We start from the raw sequence: 27,351 nt of genomic DNA, 5'->3' as shown, positions 1-27,351 counted from the left end.
AAAAAGTGAGACTCTCCACCTCATTAGTCTTTCATTCAAAATTATATTATTTATTTAAAACAAAGTGCATAACTTAAATCAACAAACATGTCTGTCTGATCAACAGCTGTGGGCTCATCGAGGCAGACTTTAGGGTAAACATTGTGTTCATGTTGTTTAAATGAAGATAACGAGACTCCCAAATGATACCAAACACTAGACAGATAGCTGCTTGCCTCAGTAGGGTACATGGATGAAAACAAAGATAATATGATAACTTAACATTGTTTGTCAGTTAAAGTGGTGGCTTTTCTGAAGATAATTAAGCTACATTGTACCCTGATCTTTGATCTGTATGTGCTTAGCCAACTCCTACTTTAGTCTAGATACTGTAGATATGCATGACCAGGCTAACTATGGTAGCTGGGTATATAACAACTAAAACAGCGTAGAAACCATGCATAAAAGAAAGACAATGCCCTGAAACACAAACAACGGTTACCTGTTTGTTTGCATGTTGATCAATATAACACCAAGGATAAGTTCCCATTCAGCTTTGGGAGTATTACAAGGTAAAGCATGATTGTCCAAAGAGTAACTTCCACCAGGATGGATAAATATGTAAAAGTCGTTGCTTGGCTATCTGAAAGAGCCATGTGTGATAGTGGCACGTCAACATGCATAGCCTGGGAGAACAGGTATGTATACTCACATACTCCTACACTTATCTTATCATGAAATAGCATAACGTTAAGATAACCAAACCTAAAATGTACGCTTGAAATAAAACATCAAAAGTAAATAAAAGAAAGACTACATGATCTAATCCCTGGAAAACTGAATCAGAGTGAACAGAACCCTGAGTAAAGTGACTTCTTTCGAAAGCCTGACTCACATTTTCTTGAGGTGGTGGTCACCAACCCCTGGTCCTAGGGAGCAACAGGGTGTGCAGGCTTTTGTTCCAACCCATCGTGAACACACCTGATTCAGCTAGTCAGTTCATCTTAATGACCTAGATTAGCTGAACCAAGTGTGTTAGTGCTGGGTTGGAACAAAACCTTGCATACCCTGTGGCCCTCAAAGACCATGATTGGTAACCACTGCCGTAAACAGAAGGATTCTCTGTTGTTTCTCATCTTCCTCTTAAAAGAGTCTGGTCATCATTGATTGCAGCCCAGCCTCTTCCTCCCCTCATTATCCTCAGTGGCCCAGCCTCTTCCTCCCCTCATTATCCTCAGTGGCCCAGCCTCTTCCTCCCCTCATTATCCTCAGTGGCCCAGCCTCTTCCTCCCCTCATTATCCTCAGTGTCATTGTTGTGTGCCCAGCTTGCCTTAAGAGGGGTGAGCTCTGGTGCAATCACATCTCCATCCTAAACAAATGTGAACACAAACACACAGGGATACCAGTGTAAATTTTAAACATTGGGAAAATACTCTGTGTGGTGCAGGTAAGATAGTGATAGCTAGCTGGCTTGGCCTTGCACTGTCATCTTCCCCACACAATGTAAAAACGCTAAAAGCTTGAGGTAAAATGATATATAAAGGAAAGAGCGAGGCCTCCTGACCTGAGGTTTGGAGAAGTTCATATCCATACACCACTGGACAAAGTTCTTCTTAGCTGCCTCCATGGTCCTCTCATCAGTCTTCTTACAGTAGACCCTGATAAGCTGCTCAGCAAACCTTTCTGGCAGCAGCTTGGACACCTACAGGAACAACAATTGCCTTATATCATGTTTCCAAGCTCCAAAGATTATTGGATAATTCTAAAATAGGTATACGTAAGTGCATTGAAGTAGTGACCTGGTCCTTGCTGATCTGGTAAGCTTTGGTTGGGTCGTTCTTACAGTAGAAACGCATGTTGTTGATGGGGTTCTTCTCCTTCATACCCCAGTCCATGTTGATGATCTGATGGAGAGAAAGATAGGGAGGAGAGATGGACATGCAAAGAGATACCCATTTTCAACAGAGCAACTGGTAACAAAGGGTTACCTATAGAGAAGGCGGGGGGGATGGTATGGTAAAATGTATTCAATCAGTTCCCTGATTGAGGTGAAAAGACTGGACACTCACATGGACAACAAAGTCCCCTGGCTGCAGAGTAACATTTTGAAGGTCATTCTGAGGCCTGGACCTCGCCACACAGCCTGCCCAGTCCAGGAGCTTTTCCTGGGGGAAGAGAAGACGAGGATGAGAGGCACACAGGGGCGGAAATCACGACCCCCCCATCCTGGGAAAAATATGATTTGTCCCCCCCAATATATCACTGAAACATAACTATGTCATTTAAATAATATTCATAATACGCAATGAAAGCAATTGTGCTGATTATAGACACTTAATAGCGCGTTTTTAAGTTTCAAAAGATTGCGACACCCCCGCCCTTTGCCTCACAATGGTTTGATCCATTGCCAGTTCCTTAGCTTGCTAGGTAACAGAGAGGTCGTATCTACTGTCTGAAAGGCACTCAATGCACGTAACTGCCGTGAGGTTCATCCAGTCAATCGCGTGCACACACACTAGCTGAATATGCAGAGCTAGCGCGCAAATATTAACTATTAAGCTAGCTAGTACCAATTCCATTTATGTGGCCTCGTCAAAGATGGAATCAGCATGCAGATGATGTAAGTTACTGCTTCAAAGTCCCTGTGATAAGGTTAGCGATAAACTGAAGTCCAAACTGAACAGAACTACACTCTCTTCTACCATTGTCTTAAATATATTTAATGGTCTCGTTGCAAAAGCTAAATTGTCGCAAGGGAACTTTTATTTATTTATTTTATTTCACCTTTATTTAACCCGGGTAGCAAAGATTATAGCAAACACCACTGAAACTGAATTGGTGCTCGCTAGCTTTGCAAATTCAGCTATTGTTGGAAGCCAGCCAATATGAAACAAACTATTAAAATTACAAAAGGTTGCAGCATATGTTGTGTAAATGGTGAACTCATACAGCTGTCAACTCTTGTCATTTTAATCTGTTTCACATTTGCTAGCTACCTTTTAGATCGAAGCCCAAATAGAATGATTGAAGATGATAGAAGCCCATCTCCTACTGTAAATAACCTACACACTGTGTGTGTAGCCAGCCAGCCAGCCAGCCAGGTAGAAAAATGGCAGAAAAATAAAAGACGGACATCAGAGTATTTTTCAATACACCAAAACGCAAAGTAAGAACCCTAGTAGCCTAATATCTCAGACTAGTTGATAAAATGTTCATAAGAAAGAAATGAAATTCTAATGGAAATGTTTCACAATGATGTCATTAGGCAGAGCAGGCAACAGATGGCACACAGATAGCAGAGTTGGGGACAGATATGCAGGGACAGACTGGCAGAGACAGGGAGTCTCAGGTAAGTTTGTTGAGTCTTTGTTTGGCAACATTATGAAAGGTTCTCAATTTGTTTGACTTGTAAAATAGGAACATAATTGGAAAATGCCATGGATACCCCCACTCTCAACTTAAACTGGTGACTGAACTAAGATTTGTTAAAGGCAATGGTATTGCTGTTGTGATTAGTTGTGTAGTTTTGGGTACCGGTAGTTAGGAGTACGGCAAACACCTTATTTCTTTGGTTCCTCAATATACATTTACCATATTACAATGTAGGCTATGTGTTACAGCACTACTTTTGGTGTCCCCCTCAGGAATGGCTCTTGAGAAAATCTCATGTAATTGTCCCCTCCAAAGTGGATATCAGATTTTCGCCCCTGGAGGCACATAATATGAATCTCGTAGAAAGCTCCGCTAGTAAGCCCTGGAAGGATATCCTCTCTCCAAACACACGCACACACACACCTGTGAAACCTCCACGCGCTTCTCAGCCTGTGTCTCTCCCACACACTTGTAGAGGCGTCTGCAGGTGATGTTTTGGAGGATCTCTCTGGCCTCAGCCAGCTCAGAGGACGACGAGTACAGAATCTGCTCAATCACATGGTCTACAGGGGAAGGGAGGAGAGAGGGAGAGAGACAGGGGAGAGGGAGAGACAAGGTGATAAGGAGCGTGGGAAGATGATAGGTAATCATGCAAACCAAAGCCAGCAGTAATTGTATGGACAGGAATGTACCACACAAAAAAAACAGGTATGGCAAACCCAGCCTGTTTGGACAGCCTTGACGCATAAAACTCTCAAAGCTCTGGTTGTCTGGGTAAGTAGAACAGACCAGAGCCATTGTACACTTTATATTTCTATGGGGTTGAACGGACCAGTGAGTTTAGTGTAGGCCTCCATGTCGTCTATTGCTGTGGAGATGGTGAACATCTTTCCCCCTGAACCTTGAATCTGGATGTGGGGGTCCGCCTTGATAAAGGCCTCTGTGATCCTGAAAAAAGACAATATAACATCTCATTTTCAACATATAACATACAGCAGAAAAAAAACGAAATTTCTGAGAACCTGTATGAATGTATAAAAGATAGGAAATAAAACAGATATACAGTACCAGTCCAAAGTTTGGACACACCTACTCATTCCAGGGTTTTTCCCTTTGTTTTCTACTTTGTAGAATGATAATGAAGACATCAAAATTAAGAAATATTAAACAAATCAAAATATATTTTATATTTGAGATTCTTCAAAGTAGCCGCCCTTTGCCTTGATGACAGCTTTGCACACTCTTGGATCCTGGGGTAAACGTTGAACATTGTTATACTCAGAGTATAGGAACATTAGTTACAAAGGAGACATGAGGGGTCCATAATGAAGCTTGGGAGGGATATCATGTCTCTCAGGATTGGGTTAGAGGTTAGTTTAACATGGATCCAGATATCATGTCTCTCAGGATTGGGTTAGAGGTTAGTTTAACATGGATCCAGATATCATGTCTCTCAGGATTGGGTTAGAGGTTAGTTTAACATGGATCCAGATATCATGTCTCTCAGGGTTGGGTTAGAGGTTAGTTTAACATGGATCCAGATATCATGTCTCTCAGGGTTGGGTTAGAGGTTAGTTTAACATGGATCCAGATATCATGTCTCTCAGGATTGGGTTAGAGGTTAGTTTAACATGGATCCAGATATCATGTCTCTCAGGATTGGGTTAGAGGTTAGTTTAACATGGATCCAGATATCATGTCTCTCAGGGTTGAGTTAGAGGTTAGTTTAACATGGATCCAGATATCATGTCTCTCAGGATTGGGTTAGAGGTTAGTTTAACATGGATCCAGATATCATGTCTCTCAGGATTGGGTTAGAGGTTAGTTTAACATGGATCCAGATATCATGTCTCTCAGGGTTGGGTTAGAGGTTAGTTTAACATGGATCCAGATATCATGTCTCTCAGGATTGGGTTAGAGGTTAGTTTAACATGGATCCAGATATCATGTCTCTCAGGATTGGGTTAGAGGTTAGTTTAACATGGATCCAGATATCATGTCTCTCAGGATTGAGTTAGAGGTTAGTTTAACATGGATCCAGATATCATGTCTCTCAGGTTAGACGTTAGTTTAACATGGATCCAGATATCATGTCTCTCAGGATTGGGTTAGAGGTTAGTTTAACATGGATCCAGATATCATGTCTCTCAGGTTGGTTAGAGGTTAGTTTAACATGGATCCAGATATCATGTCTCTCAGGATGGGTTAGACGTAGTTAACATGGATCCAGATATCATGTCTCTCAGGATTGGTTAGAGGTTAGTTTAACATGGATCCAGATATCATGTCTCTCAGTTAGACGTTAGTTTAACATGGATCCAGATATCATGTCTCTCAGGATTGGGTTAGAGGTTAGTTAACATGGATCCAGATATCATGTCTCTCAGGATTGGGTTAGAGGTTAGTTTAACATGGATCCAGATATCATGTCTCTCAGGATTGGGTTAGACGTTAGTTTAACATGGATCCAGATAGCATGTCTCTCAGGATTGGGTTAGAGATTAGTTTAACATGGATCCAGATATCATGTCTCTCAGGATTGGGTTAGAGGTTAGTTTAACATGGATCCAGATATCATGTCTCTCAGGGTTTGGTTAGAAGAAACCACACTTTGAAACCAAGATAAATAAAATAAAAGAATGATAGTAAAAAGCTTTGGAGCACATTGAATTAAATTCTGGGAAAAAGGCAAACTCAGCACCATAATTCATTGAAACAGATGGCTCATTCATCACACAACCAACTGATATTGCCAACTACATTAATGATTTTTTTCCATTGGCAAGATTAGCAAATTTAGGCATAACATGCCAGCAACAAACGCTGACACTACACATCCAAGTATATCTGACAAATTATGAAACGACAATAATTATACTTTTGAATTCCTTAAAGTGAGTGTGGAAGAGGTGAACAAATTATTGTTGTCTATCAACAATGACAAGCCACTGAGGTCTGACAACTTGGATGGAAGTACTGTGGATAACAGGGGATGATGTTGACACATCTTCAATTTGACCCTACTAGAAAGTGTGTGCCCTTAGGCCTGGAGGGAAGTTAAAGTCATTCCGCTACCTAAGAATAGTAAAGCCCCCTTTACTGGCTAAAATAGCCGACCAATCAGCCTGTTACCAACCCTTAGTAAACTTCTGTAAAAATAGTGTTTGACCAGATACAATGCTATTTCACAGTAAACAAATTGACAGACTTTCAGCACGCTCATAGGGACACTCAACAAGCACAGCACTTACACAAATGACTGATGATTGGCTGAGAGAAATTGATGAGGAAATGATTGTGTTGTGAGACTTCAGTGCAGATTTTGACGTTATCGATCATAGTCTGCTGATGGAAAAACGTATGTGTTATGGCTTTACACCCCCTGCTATAATGGCTTTACACCCCCTGCTATAATGTGGATAAAGAGTTACCTGTCTAACAGAACACAGAGGGGGTTCTTTAATGGAAGCCTCTCCAACATAATCCAGGTAGAAGCAGGAATTCCCCAGGGCAGCTGTTTTTTCGATCTTTACTAATGACATGTCACTGGCTTTGAGTAAAGGGTTAGGGTTAGGCTTTGAGTAAAGGCAGTGGCATGCTGTTAACCTGTTGGGGCTAGGGGGCAGTATTTTCACGGCTGGATAAAAAAACGTACCCGATTTAATCTGGTTACTAATCCTACCCAGTAACTAGAATATGCATATACTTATTATATATGGATAGAAAACACCCTAAAGTTTCTAAAACTGTTTGAATGGTGTCTGTGAGTATAACAGAACTCATTTGGCAGGCAAAAACCTGAGACATTTTCTTCCCCTGGTTTTGTCGCACCTGGACTACTGTTCAGTCGTGTGGTCAGGTGCCACAAAGAGGGACTTGGGAAAATTGCAGTTGGCTCAGAACAGGGCAGCACGGCTGGCCCTTGGATGTACACAGAGAGCTAAAATTAATAATATGCATGTCAATCTCATGGAAGAGAGATTGACTTCCTAATTACTTGTTTTTGTAAGAGGTGTTGACAAGCTGAAGGTACCGAGAAGTATTGACATGTTGAATGCACCGAGCTGTCTGTCTAAACTGCTGGCACACAGCTCAGACACCCATACATACCCCACAAGACATGCCACCAGAGGTCTGTCTAAACTACTGGCACACAGCTCAGACACCCATACATACCCCACCAGAGGTCTGTTTAAACTACTGGCACACAGCTCAGACACCCATACATACCCCACAAGACATGCCACCAGAGGTCTGTTTAAACTACTGGCACACAGCTCAGACACCCATACATACCCCACAAGACATGCCACCAGAGGTCTGTTTAAACTACTGGCACACAGCTCAGACACCCATCCATACCCCACAAGACATGCCACCAGAGGTCTCTTCACAGTGCCCAAGTCCAGAACAGACTATGGGAGGAGCACAGTACTACATAGAGCCATGACTACATGGAACTCTATTCCACATCAGGTAACTGATGCAGCAGGAGAATCAGATTTAAACAGCTGATAAAAACACACCTTATGGAACAGCGGGGAGTGTGAAGTAACAAACATAGGCACATACACAAGATAACACTGATTTTTCGTTGTAGATGTGTAGTAGTGGAGTAAAGGCCTGAGGACTGAACACTCAGTGTGTTGTAGATGTGTAGTAGTGGAGTAAAGGCCTGAACACTCAGTGTGTTGTAGATGTGTAGTAGTGGAGTAAAGGCCTGAACACTCAGTGTGTTGTAGATGTGTAGTAGTGGAGTAAAGGCCTGAACACTCAGTGTGTTGTAGATGTGTAGTAGTGGAGTAAAGGCCTGAACACTCAGTGTGTTGTAGATGTGTAGTAGTGGAGTAAAGGCCTGAACACTCGGTGTGAATTCTGTAACGAATGTATTGTAATGTTTTTAAAATTGTATAACTGCCTTCATTTTGCCAGACCCCAGGAAGAGTAGCCGCCGCCTTGGATCCATAATAAATACAAGATACAAATACCCCCACACACAGGGCATGAGTGGTCACTGAATGGTTTGATGAGCATGAACATGATGTAAACCATATGCCATGGCTGTCTCAGTCACCAGATCTCAACCCAATTGAACACTTATGGGATATTCCACCACAATCAACAAAACAACAAATGATAGAATTTATTGTGGAAGAATGGTGTCGCATCCCTCCAATTGACTTCCAGACACTTAGAAACTATGCCGAGGTGCATTGAAGCTGTTCTGGCTCGTAGTGGCCCAACAGCCTATTAAGATACTGTGTTGGTGTTTACTCTATTTTGGCAGTTACCTATATTAAAACACCTGCTGAGGTGAGAGTACTTACATTGTCTCTATGATGTTGCCCACCTTGTGCTGGTAGGCTCTTCTATGCAGGCAGTTGCGTGTGTGGAACATGTCATACAGATTACCCACTTCCTGTATGTGGACAACACACATGGATATCACCACTAAACTAGGTTAATCCCTAACTACTTTACCAATAATGAAAAGTTGAAGGAAAACATAAATGAAGGGAATGAATGGGAGGTGTAATCGAGGGCCAAGCTGAAGCATTTACCTTGTCTCGGGTGCAGATGTGCTTCTTCCCGTCCACCTCACACACACGGGCAAACTTGAGAAAGCGACGGTAGTCAAAGTTATTTTGGATACCCAGGTGGAAGCAGTCCCTGTGGGGTGAGAAAGTGAGGGAGTCTCTGTTGGTTTTGTCTGGGTTTTCCTTTACCTGTCAAACTGTTTTTGATGTATCCATTATGTTAAAATGTTGTTTAAAAATAAAAATAAATAATAATTTCAATGTTCTTGTTGTCATTTATGTAAAAAAAAGATCTCACTAAACAAAATGTAAATGTTTATGCATTTCCTCGAGACTAGGGTTGCAAAGGGTCGGAAACTTTCCCGGAATTTTTCCATGGGAAGTTAAGCCCGGGAATTTTGCTTAAATTCATTAAAAAAAAGTTATTTTATAACAGTGAACCTTTTTTATGGGATACACATTAGGCAATTCTAGGTCTTGTGGCATATTTTGGTTAAACTATCCCCAATTCAATGGAATTGCAACCCTCTGCATGCACAGTGCATTCTTCCATCACATGTACAGCTGATTCTCAAGATCTGGTACTCTAATGAGATGCTATTGAGCCCACACTACTACACTGTCTGAGCCAAGGACTACATGCTTTCTGGTAAGTTTTGATTACAATACTGGGTGGGGTGAATATATTTTATGACAGATTATTTTTGGTTAACTAGTAAATAGTAGCCTACATCAAAGTGTGTTTAAATCATTTCTAACTTGTTAACAATTTCTGCTAGTTATTGCTACTATGTGGGTTTTAGCTTGAGCCTGTTAATTCAGCTGTTTTCATACATGTTTCATTTTAAAACATTTATCTGACAAATGAGTTGTTTAATCTAACTACTTAATTATTTATCTGTATATGGAATTGTATTTGTTGTTCTTTTACTCATGTTTTTCTAATCTTCACAGGAAAAGGCCACAGGCACTATCTGATGTGTGGAGACATTTCACTGCAGCTAATGTAGAAGGACAAGCTGTGTACATTTGCAAATACTGTTCCAAATCATATGTGAGACAGAATAGCAACAACAAAAAAATCCAGAAAAACACATGTCAAAAATGTTATAAATTGATTAGCATTTTAATGAGGGAAATAAGTATTTGACCCCCTCTGCAAAACATGACTTAGTACTTGGTGGCAAAACCCTTTTTGGCAATCACAGAGGTCAGATGTTTCTTGTAGTTGGTCACCAGGTTTGCACACATCTCAGGAGGGATTTTGTCCCACTCCTCTTTGCAGATCTTCTCCAAGTCATTAAGGTTTCGAGGCTGACGTTTGGCAACTCGAACCTTCAGCTCCCTCCACAGATTTTCTATTGGATTAAGGTCTGGAGACTGGCTAGGCCACTCCAGGACCTTAATGTGCTTCTTCTTGAGCCACTCCTTTGTTGCCTTGGCCGTGTGTTTTGGGTCATTGTCATGCTGGAATACCCATCCACGACCCATTTTCAATGCCCTGGCTGAGGGAAGGAGGTTCTCACCCAAGATTTGACGGTACATGGCCCCGTCCATCGTCCCTTTGATGCGGTGAAGTTGTCCTGTCCCTTAGCAGAAAAACACTCCCAAAGCATAATGTTTCCACCTCCATGTTTGACGGTGGGGATGGTGTTCTTGGGGTCATAGGCAGCATTCCTCCTCCTCCAAACATGGCGAGTTGAGTTGATGCCAAAGAGCTCCATTTTGGTCTCATCTGACCACAACACTTTCACCAGTTGTCCTCTGAGTCATTCAGATATTCATTGGCAAACTTCAGACGGGCATGTATATGTGCTTTCTTGAGCAGGGGGACCGTGCGGGCGCTGCAGGATTTCAGTCCTTCACGGCGTAGTGTGTTACCAATTGTTTTCTTGGTGACTATAGTCCCAGCTGCCTTGAAATCATTGAAAAGATCCTCCCGTGTAGTTCTGAGCTGATTCCTCACCGTTCTCATGATCATTGCAACTCCACGAGGTGAGATCTTGCATGGAGCCCCAGGCCGAGGGAGATTGACAGTTCTTTTGTGTTTCTTCCATTTGCGAATAATCACACCAACTGTTGTCACCTTCTCACCAAGCTGCTTGGCGATGGTCATGTAGCCCATTCCAGCCTTGTGTAGGTCTACAATCTTGTCCCTGACATCCTTGGAGAGCTCTTTGGTCTTGGCCATGGTGGAGAGTTTGGAATCTGATTGATTGATTGCTTCTGTGGACAGGTGTCTTTTATACAGGTAACAAGCTGAGGAGCACTCCCTTTAAGAGTGTGCTCCTAATCTCAGCTTGTTACCTGTATAAAAGACACCTGGGAGACAGAAATCTTTCTGATTGAGAGGGGGTCAAATACTTATTTCCCTCATTAAAATGCCAATCAATTTATAACATTTTGACATGCATTTTTCTGGATTTTTTTGTTGTTATTCTGTCTCTCACTGTTCAAATAAACCTACCATTAAAATTATAGATTGATCCTTTCTTTGTCAGTGGGCAAACGTACAAATTCAGCAGGGGATCAAATACTTTTTCCCCTCACTGTAAATGTGATCATACTTTTTATTCACAAATGCGAGTGAAATGCTCGCACTGTGGAGCCCTGACCACCCACCAACATGGCTGGTGAAATAGACATCTTACCTGCCAATGCCAAAATCTACCCGCATTTGGCAGTTGTTCATTTTAGGCCCTGAAGATAATTTAAGAAAAGTTGCCCATAGTGCACTATTTTCCTAATATACTCCAATGGTCCTATGTATTGTTACATCTCTAATATAGCTTACTCCAGAAATGATCATAGTTTCTAAAAGGGATAAACTCCAACTGGGGGACTCACCTGGCGAAGTAGTCCCACTTGTCCACGTCGATGCCGTTCCTTTTGTTGGCCACAATCTCATAGAGGAAGGACTTCTTCTCTGGTCGGCCCTTATATGGCCACTGTGAAGAGAAAAAGAACAGACTCAGAATCCTGTGAGAACCGAGCATGAAACTCCAAATTAAATTCAACCCGTAGACAATTAACTGCTAGAAAGCATAAATAAATCATATTCATGAAGTAATATTGATTGATGTTTGTTGACTGATTGATGCTGATAGATGATTGTAACGTTTACCGCCCCAGCGGTGAAGGTTTCAGTGAGGAGGCAACAAGGGTCAGAATGGCATGCTGCCGGATTTCAGGCGTTGATTGAGGTCTGGTTTCATTTGAGAGCTCTACTATGATTTGATTTATTCAGTTTACCCCCAATTTATATTTTCTGTTTTGTTATCGTCATCTTTGGGCCTCTTCACCGAAACTTCTACCGCTCGGGCGGTCTCTGTTACCATCGGTGTCAGAAGTGGGGAAACGAACCCACGCCTACATGATTCTTAAATTGATTGATTGACTAACCGGCTCACTGGCTGGCTGATTTACTCCCTGGCTGAGAAGGACAGTGTTCTGTGGTCCAGCAATCTGCTCCTTGATGAAGACCAGGTCATCAGGAAGGACCAGGCCATGCTCCTTCATCACCGGCTCTAAGGCGTTCTCACGCACCAGGTGGTCAAACATTGCCAGGGACGCCTCCTCGTGCTGCAACACACACAAGGTGAGCGTACACACAAATACAGGTGACCTGCACATTTTTGAGCAAACACAGGAAGATATAGACACAAACATCAGACATGGAGAGCGAAAAAGAAACAGAATGAGGAAAGAAAGGTCTTACCTTCCACTTAGATTCTGGACGCACTTTAGGGATGAACATCCCATCAAACATATGGGAGAAAGGACCATGACCTGGAGAGTGAGAGATATCACATTTATGAGACAGTAAGATTGAAAAAAGTGTGTATATATATATATATTATATATATATATATATATATATATATATATATATATATATATATGTGTGTGTGTGTGTGTGTGTGTGTGTGTGTGTGTGTGTGTGAGACTCACCCAGGTCGTGACAGAGACCGGCGATCTGGACACACAATATGTCTCTATGGGAGATGAAGAGCTCTGGTTGTCTCTCATTCAACTCCTGGACCAGCAGACCTGCCAGGTAACCCACCCTGAAACACACAACCACAACAACCATAACAACCATTTTCCAACTCATGAAACCTGCTAGGTAACCACTGGGAACTGAGAGCTTAAGGAAGAGGCTGAAAAGGATTTTTCTGTTGTGCCTGTTCAAATCAATGACAAGACAAATTTCTTCAGCCTCCTGAGGTTGAATATTGCGCCTTCTTCACCACGCTGTCTGTGTGGGTGGACCATTTCAGTTTGTCCGTGATGTGTACGCCGAGGAACTTAAAACTTTACACCTTCTCCACTACTGTCCCGTCGATGTGGATAGGGGGGTGCTCCCTCAAGTCCACGATCATCTCCTTTGTTTTGCTGACGTTGAGTGTGAGGTTATTTTCCTGACACCACACAAACACTTTGAATGCAGGGTAGCGCCTCTAAAACCACATAGACTAAATCCCAATTTGCGCATTACACTCTGCATCATGGATTTAAAAAGGTGTACACACCCTCTATAGGTCAAGCCCACACACCTTTAAACTATGAAGTGCTCAGGCACCCACACTTGTACTCTATGCTAGTGCAAACTTACACACACTCCTACATACCCTATGGAGTGTTCAGGCACCCACACTTGTACTCTACGCTAGTGCATACTCACACACTCCTACATACCCTATGGAGTGTTCGAAGCGGTTGTGGGAGGCTCCAGGGAAGACGAAGTATGTTCCTCCCAGCTGCTTAATGTGGCGGAGCCTCTGGAACTGAGGGGTGTCGATGATACAGACCAACAGAGGATGCATCTCTATATGTCCATGGATGGGGTCATTAAACACCTACAGGAGACAATAATACATCTTAGTGCTGATACTACTATTCCTCTATTGTTCCCTCTCTGGAATAGAAAAGGGTGCATCTCTAGTTATGTGGCCGTGGGTAGAGTAGGGTCATTACACTTGCAATAGAATTGAAAAACATTATAAAACAGGGAATAGAGAACATGATGGAATAGAAAAACAGCTATTACTCAGGGTGTTTTACTTCTTTCACCATAATAAATAAATAAATTAAATGAAGTACAATGTGGTTGAGGTGATTTTCTCTCCCATGGATTATTCTCTCTCTCTCCCTGTCCGTCAGTCTCTCTATGTGGGCTCAAAGTCAATGTTTCCCCTTTTGCTAATCATTTTCAGGATGGTCAAACGTTTTCAGTGTAAACTTAAATGACTAAAACCAGATATAAAGTATGTAGAAAAGACAGTGGAGCAATATTGTTTTTTAATAAGATCATATTTAAGAACTAACAATCACCAAAATAAAAAATAGACAAATCAGGGAGAATCTGAAATGTTGGGGCCTCCATGTATTTTGTTATAATGTTTGAGTCACTCAGATAGCATAAGAACAAGGCATAATGTTAACTCAGCCCCATGGCAAAGTGTGTAGAATTGCAGGATATTAACTTTGAAACTGCAACTTTTCTCTCAGCACAATGACAAATATGTAGAACAGCAGGAAACTAGCTTTAAACTTTAAAATGGTATTTCTGACCCATAGTAAAATGTGTAGAATTTCAGAAAATTCAGATTAAAAGAGCAACACTTGGGCTCTGCAGCCAAAAGGGCCTCTAAATCCTCTATTGTGTCCCCTGTGCTCTGCAGCCAAGAGGGCCTCTAAAACCTCTATTGTGTTACCTTGGGCTCTGCAGCCAAGAGGGCCTCTAAAACCTCTATTGTGTTACCTTGGCCTCTGCAGCCAAGAGGGCCTCTAAAACCTCTATTGTGTTACCTTGGCCTCTGCTGCAATCTGCCACAGCTTCTTCAGGCAGTGCAGAATCTGCAGCCGTGTGCCAAGAGGCCTGAGGAGAGAGAGAGAGAGTCAGTTCATAATCATGACACCAAAATCAGAACATCACAATCCTCAAGAAATTGACTAAGAGAAATATGTCACAACAAATCAACCAAAATTAGAAGGTGCACATTAGATTGGAACACGGAAATGACCCCACCCCATACTGAAACCACACCACACATACCTTATGCCCATATTCTCCAGATGTGTCTCTGTGAGGTATCGTAACCCCACTCCTGTTATCTGTTGCTCTGTGTGGGGGAAAACCAAACAAAAAGGACAGATCATCTTTCCTGTGTGCAAGTCTACCAACCTTCTTCTTCATCAGATGAATTCAGTTATTTGGCTGGAACAACCTTGATGCTGGGCACTAACAGATACCATAGAGAAAGTAAGGAGGGTAGATTGTGATGGGGGATGGATGGGTGGTTACTTAGCCCAATAATGGATTAAAGAAGCCTTATGGTCGGGGTGGGAAATGTACTTTTTGGTCTACCAACAGTAGTGGCTGGTGGATGCCCAAATTTTACCAGACACATTTTGGGGGGCAAAATTCATAAAGAAATCACAGAAAATGCATGCACATGTTTTGTAATGTTAAAACACTTACTGAATGGTTGTGAAATTGATTGAAAGTGATTTCAAAGAAAAGAGCGCAACAGATCGAGACAGACAGTAGTGGATATCAGTGTGTGTTCCAGCCGGCAAGGTCTCCATATTTCACTCTCTTGTTTGAACCTATGCTGCACCCCACCCCATTTTCACCACCGTAATGTTGAAAATATTCTCTTACAGAGCTGACACACACACACACACACACACACACACACAATGGGCTTTGGATCCCAAAAATATTCTCAGAAATGCGCTGTGTGACCACCTGCCAATGTGGATGGAAATATTAGACCTTCTACCTGCCAATGCCAAAATGTACTAACATTTAGCTGGTGGCTGGTGTTAATTTCCCACCCTGCTTATAGTCCAAGGACCTTATATGTTCAGTTTAAAAGGTTGAATTGGCTCTGGAACCCAAAACAGCCAAATACTCCATCTAAACGTAAATCGATTCTCGATTGCGATACGGTTCTAGAAACATAAATCACATCAAAATAATTTCACAACTGAAAAATACAGACTTACTGTACACTGTTTTAACAGAGTTGCAGCAGGCAGTACTTTCATATCACATCAAAATACAGAGTTACTGGACACTGTTTAATACAGACTTACTGGACACTGTTTAATACAGACCTACTGGACACTGTTTAATACAGACCTACTGGACACTGTTTAATACAGACTTACTGGACACTGTTTAATACAGACTTACTGGACACTGTTTAATACAGACCTACTGGACACTGTTTAATACAGACTTACTGGACACTGTTTAACACAGACTTACTGGACACTGTTTAACACAGACTTACTGTACACTGTTTAATACAGACTTACTGGACACTGTTTAATACAGACTTACTGGACACTGTTTAACAGAGTTGCAGCAGTATTTTTCAGTAACAAGATGTTTGTGGTGTCCGTCTTCCGGTTACACACAGGTGTTTCGAGACACAGCTAGCTAATTAGCACAGGTAGACTATTCTGTTGTAGTCTGATGGCTGATGGGGAAAATGGTGGAAGTGAATGCTGAGTTTGAATCAAGCAGCACGTCGAGCAAAGGTTGATGAAGATTAATGTTCTGAATGGACAACAGTAGTGTCAAACTGGAACAAAAAAAGAAATTGTCAAAAATTGGAGTGAAGGATACGTCTATGAATGGTAACGAATCGCTTCCTGTTGGGATGCGTTTGTTGAGTAAGGATGCATACAGTATTTGGGAAACCCACTTGAGGTGTTGAAAATAGTGAAGTGTGTGCTGGGAAAAGTCAAGACTGTCAGAGTGACCAAGAGTGGTCTTATTTTGATTCATTGCAGTGGGCCTTAATAAAATAATCCGGACAACAAAAGTTTTGTACTTTGAACTTCGGAGTAGAGAGCCCGTCAAAGGAGTCATCTCAGGGGTGACGACAGATGTTCAGATTTAATACCTGAAGAGAATTCCTGGTGTGGTTGGTGCCTGGAGTCTGACTAACTGGGTGAATGGAGAAAGAGGAAAGACACAGGAGCTCCCCAGAGCTGAGTACCGGCACCTCAAATGTTCTATTGCTTGAGCTCCTCTTCCTCTTATAGAATATCAGCTCAAAAGTATAGTGGAGCTCCTGCACCTCAATATAAACAGTCCCAGCACCCAAAATGAGTACCAGAACCTATTTCAGTCCAAGTCAAGCACTGATAAGAAGTAATCTGGTAGGCATATTTTATAATGAAAGGAAGAGAGCTGGAAAGATTTTTAAAATACATTGAGGAACTATTGTAATTCTCAATGGATGTAAAAACAGACGTTTGTTTGCTTGCTATTTGAGGTGAAGAAAACATTACTTTGAGAAGCTCCACAGGTGGTGGTGCGATAAGCAAATCAGAAATACTATCAGTTCCCCAAATGTGCACATGTATATGGGTTAGGGTTAACCCACATGTATATGGGTTAGGGTTAACCCACATGTATATGGGTTAACCCACATGTATATGGGTTAGGGTTAACCCACATGTATATGGGTTAGGGTTATCCCACATGTATATGGGTTAGGGTTATCCCACATGTATATGGGTTAGGGTTATCCCACATGTATATGGGTTAGGGTTATCCCACATGTATATGGGTTAGGGTTAACCCACATGTATATGGGTTAGGGTTAACCCACATGTATATGGGTTAGGGTTATCCCACATGTATATGGGTTAGGGTTAACCCACATGTATACGGGTTAACCCACATGTATATGGGTTAGGGTTAACCCACATGTATACGGGTTAACCCACATGTATACGGGTTAGCCCACATGTATACGGGTTAGCCCACATGTATACGGGTTAACCCACATGTATACGGGTTATCCCACATGTATACGGGTTAGGGTTATCCCACATGTATACGGGTTAGGGTTATCCCACATGTATACGGGTTAGAGTTATCCCACATGTATACGGGTTAGGGTTATCCCACATGTATACGGGTTAGGGTTAACCCACATGTATACGGGTTAGGGTTAACCCACATGTATACGGGTTAGGGTTAACCCACATGTATACGGGTTAGGGTTAACCCACATGTATACGGGTTAGGGTTAACCCACATGTATACGGGTTAGGGTTAACCCACATGTATACGGGTTAGGGTTAACCCACATGTATACGGGTTAGGGTTAACCCACATGTATACGGGTTAGGGTTAACCCACATGTATACGGTTAGGGTTAACCCACATGTATACGGGTTAGGGTTAACCCACATGTATACGGGTTAGGGTTAACCCACATGTATACGGGTTAGGGTTAACCCACATGTATACGGGTTAGGGTTAACCCACATGTATACGGGTTAGGGTTAACCCACATGTATACGAAATATGGCCGTGTGGGAACCCTATCCACAACCCTTTTTTTTTTAAACAATTATTTCTCCCTGCTATGCTTCCAAAACCGTACCGCAAGCGATGCATGTTAATGTTCAGACCAGTAGTATACTGGAGGTGATGGATTTGTTACTGTGTAGTTAAATGTTTTTGCACCAAAGAAAACAACAATACAGATAAAAATGAATAAATAAACGGTGTGCAGGTGTAGTTAGAAGCTCAGGGGCTTGTATAAAAACCACACCACCAAAAACTATATACAATACGTACAGTTGAAGTCGGAAGTTTACATACACCTTAGCCAAATACATTTAAACTCAGTTTTTCACCATTCCTGCCATTTAATCCTAGTAAAAATTCAGTTAGGATCACCACTTTATTTAAAGAATGTAAAATGTCAGAATAATAGTAGAGAGAATGATTTATTTCAGCTTTTTTTCTTTCATCACATTCCCAGAAGGTCAGAAGTTTACATAAACTCAATTAGTATTTGGTAGCATTGCCTGTAAATTGTTTAACTTGGGTCAAACGTTTCAGGTAGCCTTCCACAAGCTTCCCACAATACGTTGGGTGAATTTTGGCCCATTCCTGACAGAGCTGGTGTAACTGAGTCAGGTTTGTAGGCCTCCTTGCTTGCACACGCCTTTTCAGTTCTGCCAACAAATGTTAATTAGGAATGAGGTCAGGGCTTTGTGATGGCCACTCCAATATCTTGAATTTGTTGTCCTTAAGCCTTTCTGCCACAACTTTGGAAGTATTCTTTGGATCATTGTCCATTTGGAAGACCAATTTGCGACCAAGCTTTAACTTCCTGACTGATGTCTTGAGATGTTGCTTCAATACATCCACATTTTCCTACCTCATGACGCCATCTATTTTGTGAAGTGCACCAGTCCCTCCTGCAGCAAAGCACCCCCCACAAAATGATGCTGCCACCCCCGTGCTTCACGGTTGGGATGGTGTTCTTCGGCTTGCAAGCCTCCCCCTTTTTCCTCCAAACATAACGATGCTCATTATGACCAAACAGTTCTATTTTTGTTTCATCAGACCAGAGGACATTTCTCCAAAAAGTATGATCTTTGTCCCCATGTGCAGTTGCAAACTGTAGTCTGGCTTTTTTTATGGCGATTTTGGAGCAGTGGCTTCTTCCTTGCTAAGCGGCCTTTCAGGTTATGTCGTTTCCCCCAGCATCTTCACAAGGTCCTTTGCTGTTGTTCTGGGATTGATTTGCACTTTTTTCGCACCAGAGTACATTCATCTCTAGGAGACAGAACGCGTCTCCTTCCTGAGCGGTATGATGGCTGCGTGATCCCATGGTGTTTATACTTGCGTACTATTGTTTGCACAGGTGGTACCTTCAGGCGTTTGGAAATTGCTCCCAAGGATGAACCAGACTTGTGGAGGTCAACAATTTTTTTCTGAGGTCTTGGCTGATTTCTTTTGATTTTTCCCATGATGTCAAGCAAAGAGGCGCTGAGTTTGAAGGTAGGCATTGAAATACATCCACAAGTACACCTCCAATTGAGTCAAATGATGTCAATTAGCCTATCAGAAGCTTCTAAAGCCATGACATCATTTTCTGGAATTTTCCAAGCTGTTTAAAGGCACAGTCAACTTAGTGTATGTAAACTTCTGACCCACTGGAATTGTGATACAGTGAAATATAAGTGAAATAATCTGTCTGTTAACAATTGTTGGGAAAATTACTTGTGTCATGCACAAGGTAGATGTCCTAACCGACTTGCCAAAACTATAGATTGTTAACAAGAAATTTGTGGAGTGGTTGAAAAACGAGTTTTAATGACTCCAATCTAAGTGTATGTCAACTTCCGACTTCAACTGTAGTTGGCCTAGCTAGGGTACTATAGTTCAAAGGACAATGTAAATTAGTCTTTAGGGTAGTGCGAACGGCCCAGTACATCACTGGGGCCAAGCTTCCTGCCATCTAGGACCTCTATACCAGGCGGTGTCAGAGGAAGGCCCTAAAAATGGTCAAAGACTCCAGCCACTCAAGTCATAGACTGTTCTCTCTGCAACCACATGGTACCGGAGCGCCAAGTCTAGGTCCAAGAGGCTTCTAAACTGCTTCTACCCCCAAGACATAAGACTCCTGAACATCTAATCAAATGGCTACCCAGACTATTTGCATTGCCCCCCCCTCCCCTCTCCACACCACTGCTACTCTCTGTTGTCATCTATGCATAGTCACTTTAATTAACTCTACCTACATGTACATACTACCTCAACTAACCGGTACTGTTATTTTTTTACTGCTCCTCTTTATTACTTTTATCTCTTATTCTTATCCGTATTTTTTTAAACCGCATTGTCGGTTAGGGGCTCGTATGTAAGCATTTCACTGTGAGGTCTACTACACCTGTTGTATTCAGCATTTCACTATGAGGTCTACTACACCTGTTGTATTCAGCATTTCACTGTGAGGTCTACTACACCTGTTGTATTCAGCATTTCACTGTAAGGTCTACTACACCTGTTGTATTCAGCATTTCACTGTGAGGTCTACTACACCTGTTGTATTCTGCATTTCACTGTGAGGTCTACTACACCTGTTGTATTCAGCATTTCACTATGAGGTCTACTACACCTGTTGTATTCAGCATTTCACTGTGAGGTCTACTACACCTGTTGTATTCAGCATTTCACTGTAAGGTCTACTACACCTGTTGTATTCAGCATTTCACTGTGAGGTATACTACACCTGTTGTATTCAGCATTTCACTGTGAGGTCTACTACACCTGTTGTATTCAGCATTTCACTATGAGGTCTACTGCACCTGTTGTAATCAGCATTTCACTGTAAGGTCTACTACACCTGTTGTATTCTGCATTTCACTGTGAGGTCTACTACACCTGTTGTATTCAGCATTTCACTGTAAGGTCTACTACACCTGTTGTATTCAGCATTTCACTGTAAGGTCTACTACACCTGTTGTATTCTGCATTTCACTGTAAGGTCTACTACACCTGTTGTATTCAGCATTTCACTGTAAGGTCTACTACACCTGTTGTATTCAGCATTTCACTGTAAGGTCTACTACACCTGTTGTATTCTGCATTTCACTGTAAGGTCTACTACACCTGTTGTATTCAGCATTTCACTGTAAGGTCTACTACACCTGTTGTATTCAGCATTTCACTGTGAGGTCTACTACACCTGTTGTATTCAGCATTTCACTGTGAGGTCTACTACACCTGTTGTATTCAGCATTTCACTGTAAGGTCTACTACACCTGTTGTATTCTGCATTTCACTGTGAGGTCTACCTACACCTGTTGTATTCAGCATTTCACTGTAAGGTCTACTACACCTGTTGTATTCAGCATTTCACTGTGAGGTCTACTACACCTGTTGTAATCAGCATTTCACTGTAAGGTCTACTACACCTGTTGTATTCAGCATTTCACTGTAAGGTCTACTACACCTGTTGTATTCAGCATTTCACTGTGAGGTCTACTACACCTGTTGTATTCTGCATTTCACTGTGAGGTCTACTACACCTGTTGTATTCAGCATTTCACTGTGAGGTCTACTACACCTGTTGTATTCAGCATTTCACTGTAAGGTCTACTACACCTGTTGTATTCAGCATTTCACTGTGAGGTCTACTACACCTGTTGTATTCAGCATTTCACTGTAAGGTCTACTACACCTGTTGTATTCTGCATTTCACTGTAAGGTCTACTACACCTGTTGTATTCAGCATTTCACTGTAAGGTCTACTACACCTGTTGTATTCAGCATTTCACTGTTTTTTTTTCAATTTGATTTGATTTTAGCAATTACTCTGCTGCTGGGTCAGCAGCATCATGTGTATGTAGCTAGTTAGAGAAGACATGCAAAACAGTGATCAGTCAAATATCATGTGTATGTAGCTAGTTAGAGAAGACATGCAAAACAGTGATCTGTCAAATATCATGTGTATGTAGCTAGTTAGAGAAGACATGCAAAACAGTGATCTGTCAAATATCATGTGTATGTAGCTAGTTAGAGAAGACATGCAAAACAGTGATCTGTCAAATATCATGTGTATGTAGCTAGTTAGAGAAGACATGCAAAACAGTGATCACAACAATCGAACCTGTGAATTTCTCCTCCCATGCCCCGAGACCTGCCTGACGCAGGTATCTGCAAGTGTCCTCGACATCGCACTGCCTTAAGTCCCCGTCCCGCGACAACCCGGTATAAACGCTCTGCTCCGGGGTTTTGAAATGGTCACTGTCAGCGGTCGGTAAATCTTCTCTGGAACGCTTTCGCTTATCCATATTGATCGGTAATAGAAAAGCGCCGGTAACACAATAAAGCAGTACTCTCGATCACTACTGTAAGTCGCTCTGTCTGCTAAATGACTAAAATGTAAATGTCAAAAATGGTAAACCACACCTTCTTCTTTGGGATTGGGTTGGCGGATCGTAGCCAACTTTTAGGCGCATACACTGCCACCTAATGTATTGGAGTGTGGAGCCAGTCACAGCCTACCGACATGAACGTCCGGTAATACAAAATTGGGAAAAAGGAAAATGACCCTGCCAACTATTAGCCCTCATGAAACTCTCCACATTTCACTATTTAAAATATTCTGCAGTAAAACCTTGCAATACCAAGTATTTCTCTACAGCTGCCACCACAACCTCTATTTCTGTGACCTACATTCTATTTCAGCAGTTAACAACTATGAATACTAAGAAACCCACTTTACTGAAGCACATATTATTCCTATCCCACTCTATTGGTCTCTGCCTACTCATCCTATCAGGATCCCTCACCCTGTACCCATCTTCCTCTACCACTCTCTTCACATTGTTACTCAATTTGAGTCATTTGTGACTCACAACCTGGATTCGGACTTATGTAGCAAATTTAGAAATTGTGTTTTTTATATTGGATCATTTATATTGGATCATTTATATTGGATCATTTATATTGGATCATTTTATATTGGATCATTTATATTGGATCATTTATATTGGATCATTTATATTGGATCATTTTATATTGGATAATTCCGACGATACCCCCGGACAGGGCCGGGGGTATCGTCGGATGGGGCCACAGTGTCTCCTGATCCCTCCTGTATGCCTCCAGTATTTAGGCTGCAGTAGTTTATGTGTCGGGGGGCTAGGGTCAGTCTGTTATATCTGGAGTATTTCTCCTGTCTTATCCGGTGTCCTGTGTGAATTTAAGTATGCTCTTTCTAATTCTCTCTTTCTCTCTTCATGGTCCTAGGACCTGAGCCCTAGGACCATGCCTCAGGACTACCTGACATGATGACTCCTTCCTGTCCCCAGTCCACCTGGCCGTGCTGCTGCTCCAGTTCCAACTGTTCTGCCTGCGGCTATGGAACCCTGACCTGTTCACCGGACGTGCTACCTGTCCCAGACATGCTGGAACCCTGACCTATTCACCTGACGTGCTACCTGTCCCAGACCTGCTGTTTTCAACTCTCTAGAGACAGCAGGAGCGATAGAGATACTCTCAATGATCGGCTATGAAAAGCCAACTGACATTTACTCCTGAGGTGCTGACTTGTTGCACCCTCTATAACCACTGCGATTATTATTATTTGACCCTGCTGCTCATTTATGAACATTTGAACATCTAGGCCATGTTCTGTTATAATCTCCACCCGGCACAGCCAGAAGAGGACTGGCCACCCCTCATAGCCTGGTTCCTCTCTAGGTTTCTTCCTAGGTTCCTGCCTTTCTAGGGAGTTTTTCCTAGCCACCGTGCTTCTACACCTGCATTGCTTGTTGTTTGGGGTTTTAGGCTGGGTTTTTGTACAGCACTTTGAGATATCAGCTGATGTAAGAAGGGCTATATAAATACATTTGATATGATTTGCTTTGAAAGTTGATAAACTCGTTTTGCTCTCTGAGCGCACACTTGATGCTCTGACTGATGATTTATTTACCTCTGGATAACATGAAAACAGCCTAACCAGCTCTGCTGGCAACAACTTCATTACGCTTTTTTGCAGATGTTTACTGACACCGGCCATATTCAATGGGTATATTCAATGGGTAAACAATGAACCTAGCTAGGTAAACAACGTGTAAGATCACACACGTCACATAACGAGCCAGCCAGCTAGTTAAGGGAAACTGACCTGACCTCAACCCCCTTGAGGCATAATCCAAAGATCTCCACCCGCTTCCCCTAACACATTCCACAGCCATCTGTCTCCTACAGATACCATTAACTTCTGATGTAAAAACCAGTCTCTTTCACTCTTTTATATCAAATCAAATCAAATTTATTTGTCCCATACACATTAGCAGGTGTTAATGCAAGTGTAGCGAAATGCTTGTGCTTCTAGTTTTCGACCGTGCAGTAATATCTAACAAGTAATATAACCTAACAATTCCACAACAACTACCTTATTATACACACAAGTGTAAAGGAATGAATAAGAATATGTACATAAAAATATATCAATGAGTGATGGCCGAACGGCATAGGCAAGATGTAATAGATGGTATGGAGTACAGTATATACATATGAGATGAGTATTGTATGAAAACATATAAAGTAGCATTGTTTAAAGTGGCTAGTGATACATCTAATTACATCAAGATGGCAAGATGCAGTAGATGGTATAGCATACAGTATATACATATGAGATGAATAATGTAGGTTATGTAAACATTATCTAATATAAATAATATAAAGTGGCAAGTGATAAATTGATTACATCAATTTTCCCATTATTAAAGTGGCTTGAGTTGAGTCAGTATGTTGGCAGCAGCCACTCAATGTTAGTGATGGCTAACACACCTCTCTATCGCTCCTGCTGTCTCTAGAGAGTTGAAAACAGCAGTCTGATGGCCTTGAGATAGAAGCTGTTTTTCAGTCTCTCGGTCCCAGCTTTGATGCACCTGTACTGACCTCGCCTTCTGGATGATAGCAGGGTGAACAGGCAGTGGCTCGGGAGGTTGCTGTCCTTGATTATCTTGAACTTATAAATCCATTTGAAGATAGAATTCTCCCCCTTCCCTCCATCTAGGAAGTCTATTGTCCATCTACCTGCTAGAACAGCGGGAACGTTTCCCTAGTCAGAGCCATTATAAATGCAATGCCCCTTAGTGTTGCTAGGTGCTACCCAGTGTGGCGGGGGTCAACCCCCTCTCCCTCCTCCCTTCCCCATGGGCTAGGTCTGTCTTCTGTGCGCGGAGCCCATCCCGTGCCCCCTGCTCTCGTGCCTTGAACCTCGCTCGCTTTCAGTGGATACAGCTGGAGAACTGAAATCCCATTGTGCTATCTCAGTGGATACAGCTGGAGAACTGAAATCCCATTGTGCTATCTCAGTGGATACAGCTGGAGAACTGAAATCCCATTGTGCTATCTCAGTGGATACAGCTGGAGAACTGAAATCCCATTGTGCTATCTCAGTGGATACAGCTGGAGAACTGAAATCCCATTGTGCTATCTCAGTAGATACAGCTGCAGAACTGAAATCCCATTGTGCTATCTCAGTGGATACAGCTGGAGAACTGAAATCCCATTGTGCTATCTCAGTGGATACAGCTGGAGAACTGAAATCCCATTGTGCTATCTCAGTGGATACAGAACTGAAATCCCATTGTGCTATCTCAGTGGATACAGAACTGAAATCCCATTGTGCTATCTCAGTGGATACAGCTGGAGAACTGCCAGCCACTCGGGAGCCATGACCAATATGACCAATATATATTGTCATGCTAATAACAGCGTTAATAATATATCTGTGGGATTATCCAACAGGCTTTTATATCATTCTAAATTAATAATAATAATCGCTTTGTTTTAAATAATAACAATACTTTGGAGATTTCGTTTTTCAAATAATGTAAAATGAGCGAGGAAAAAAGCCAGTCTTGAACATGGGGTGAGACATTGTTACTAATTTGTAAATAAAGGCAGTTTGTTATTTAGAATGATTTATTTCTGTTTTTAGAAGGAGAGAAACCAAACACCAACATTCATCTCATGGGTCTCCCAGTCGAGGCCGGCACAGGTATTGAACCAGCATCTGTAGCAACACTGCAGTGTCTTAGACAGTTGAGCCACTCAGGCGCTGTACAACGCGACCGGTCGGGAGTGGGCTACAGTACTACAGGAAGAGCAAAACTATCCTAACAAAATAAAATAATAAAAACCTTAGTGTAACAACAGGTTTAGTAAGTAATACTGAAGTGCTGCACATTTATCAGTTTCTATTTAGGGTTATGTTGCCCATTCATTGTCAGTTAGAGACACAGTAGGACCCAAAAGCATAATCAGGTCTCTAACTCCCCCTTGTGGTGGTCTGGAGCAATGAAGTGGTGACGCAGGGTACCGTACTAAACCACAAATTAACTCCAAGTCCGGCAGCATAATTGCAACATTTTTAGTGGAGCAACCACTGTATGCTCACTTACACCAACAGATGTACACACAGACATGTTGTTGAGCTGTGTATTTACTGTCACTTTGTGCATCTCTCTTTCAGATCTGCCATGTACTCCACCACTACCTGACAGCCTTACCCAGAAGACACTGGGCCTATCAAGACTGACACAGCAGAGATGGATGGCTGACAAGGAGAAATAAAACATGCACACACACACATTATCCACAATGTAAATACATTGAAATGACTTGTTTATTTAATGTTTGCTCTGTTTTATTTTAGGATTGTAGATATCTACTCCTTCATATCCATTCTCAATATCAACATAATTACCCTAAATATCTATCAAATCAAAGTGTGATTGATAATATTGTAGAAGAATATTGCTTAATGTGTACAGTTTGAGGAAATTCTATGCTTTTTTCTGAGTTGAAAAACATGCCTCCCTCACACACACACACACACACACACACACACACACACATTAGACACAATGTAAATACATTGTTTATTTTATGTATGCTCCATTTTATTTGAGGATTGTGCGCATTAAAGTACCTTCACAGTTAAAGCAACAGTTTGGTTTATTGGATATTTCTCTGATTAAAATGAATGGTTAGCAGTTGGCAGACCTGCAAACCTCTGGGAGTGTGTGCTGGTTTTGTCATCTGGAGCTGAAAGAGGGCCCGATCAGCCCTCACATATGTACAGGGTTCCCAGGAGTTGCAGG

At 41.9% G+C, this 27,351-nt stretch overlaps 1 protein-coding gene across 1 annotated transcript; it reads right to left on the bottom strand.

Moving 5' to 3' along the window:
* Nucleotides 1-23: 23 nt before the first annotated feature.
* Nucleotides 24-22,658, bottom strand: LOC145877524 (deoxynucleoside triphosphate triphosphohydrolase SAMHD1-like). Its single transcript, XM_082973155.1, has 16 exons — nt 22,335-22,658; nt 14,948-15,014; nt 14,701-14,770; nt 13,588-13,748; nt 12,841-12,956; nt 12,608-12,678; nt 12,292-12,471; nt 11,737-11,837; nt 8,914-9,022; nt 8,680-8,771; nt 4,185-4,300; nt 3,776-3,915; nt 2,050-2,145; nt 1,780-1,884; nt 1,545-1,682; nt 24-1,349 (listed from the first exon to the last, which is right to left on the bottom strand). Exons 1-16 carry the CDS (start codon nt 22,516-22,518, stop codon nt 1,248-1,250), a joined length of 1,848 nt encoding a protein of 615 aa, XP_082829281.1. The 5' UTR covers nt 22,519-22,658; the 3' UTR covers nt 24-1,247.
* Nucleotides 22,659-27,351: the final 4,693 nt, after the last annotated feature.

The sequence above is a fragment of the Salmo salar genome, chromosome 03 (assembly GCF_965601325.2).
Source record: "Salmo salar chromosome 03, fSalSal1, whole genome shotgun sequence".
In the NCBI taxonomy this organism is placed as follows: Eukaryota; Metazoa; Chordata; class Actinopteri; order Salmoniformes; family Salmonidae; genus Salmo; species Salmo salar.
This window is presented reverse-complemented; position numbering and strand designations above follow the sequence as displayed.

Coding starts and splice junctions, on each gene's coding strand:
- LOC145877524 (XM_082973155.1), bottom strand. CDS start 22,518: ATGGATAAGCGAAAGCGTTCCAGAGAAGATTTACCGACCGCTGACAGT. Junction 14,771..14,947: donor CTGGAGAATATGGGCATAAG/GTATGTGTGGTG, acceptor CTCTCTCCTCAG/GCCTCTTGGCACACGGCTGC. Junction 12,472..12,607: donor GTCCAGAATCTAAGTGGAAG/GTAAGACCTTTC, acceptor TGTGTGTTGCAG/CACGAGGAGGCGTCCCTGGC.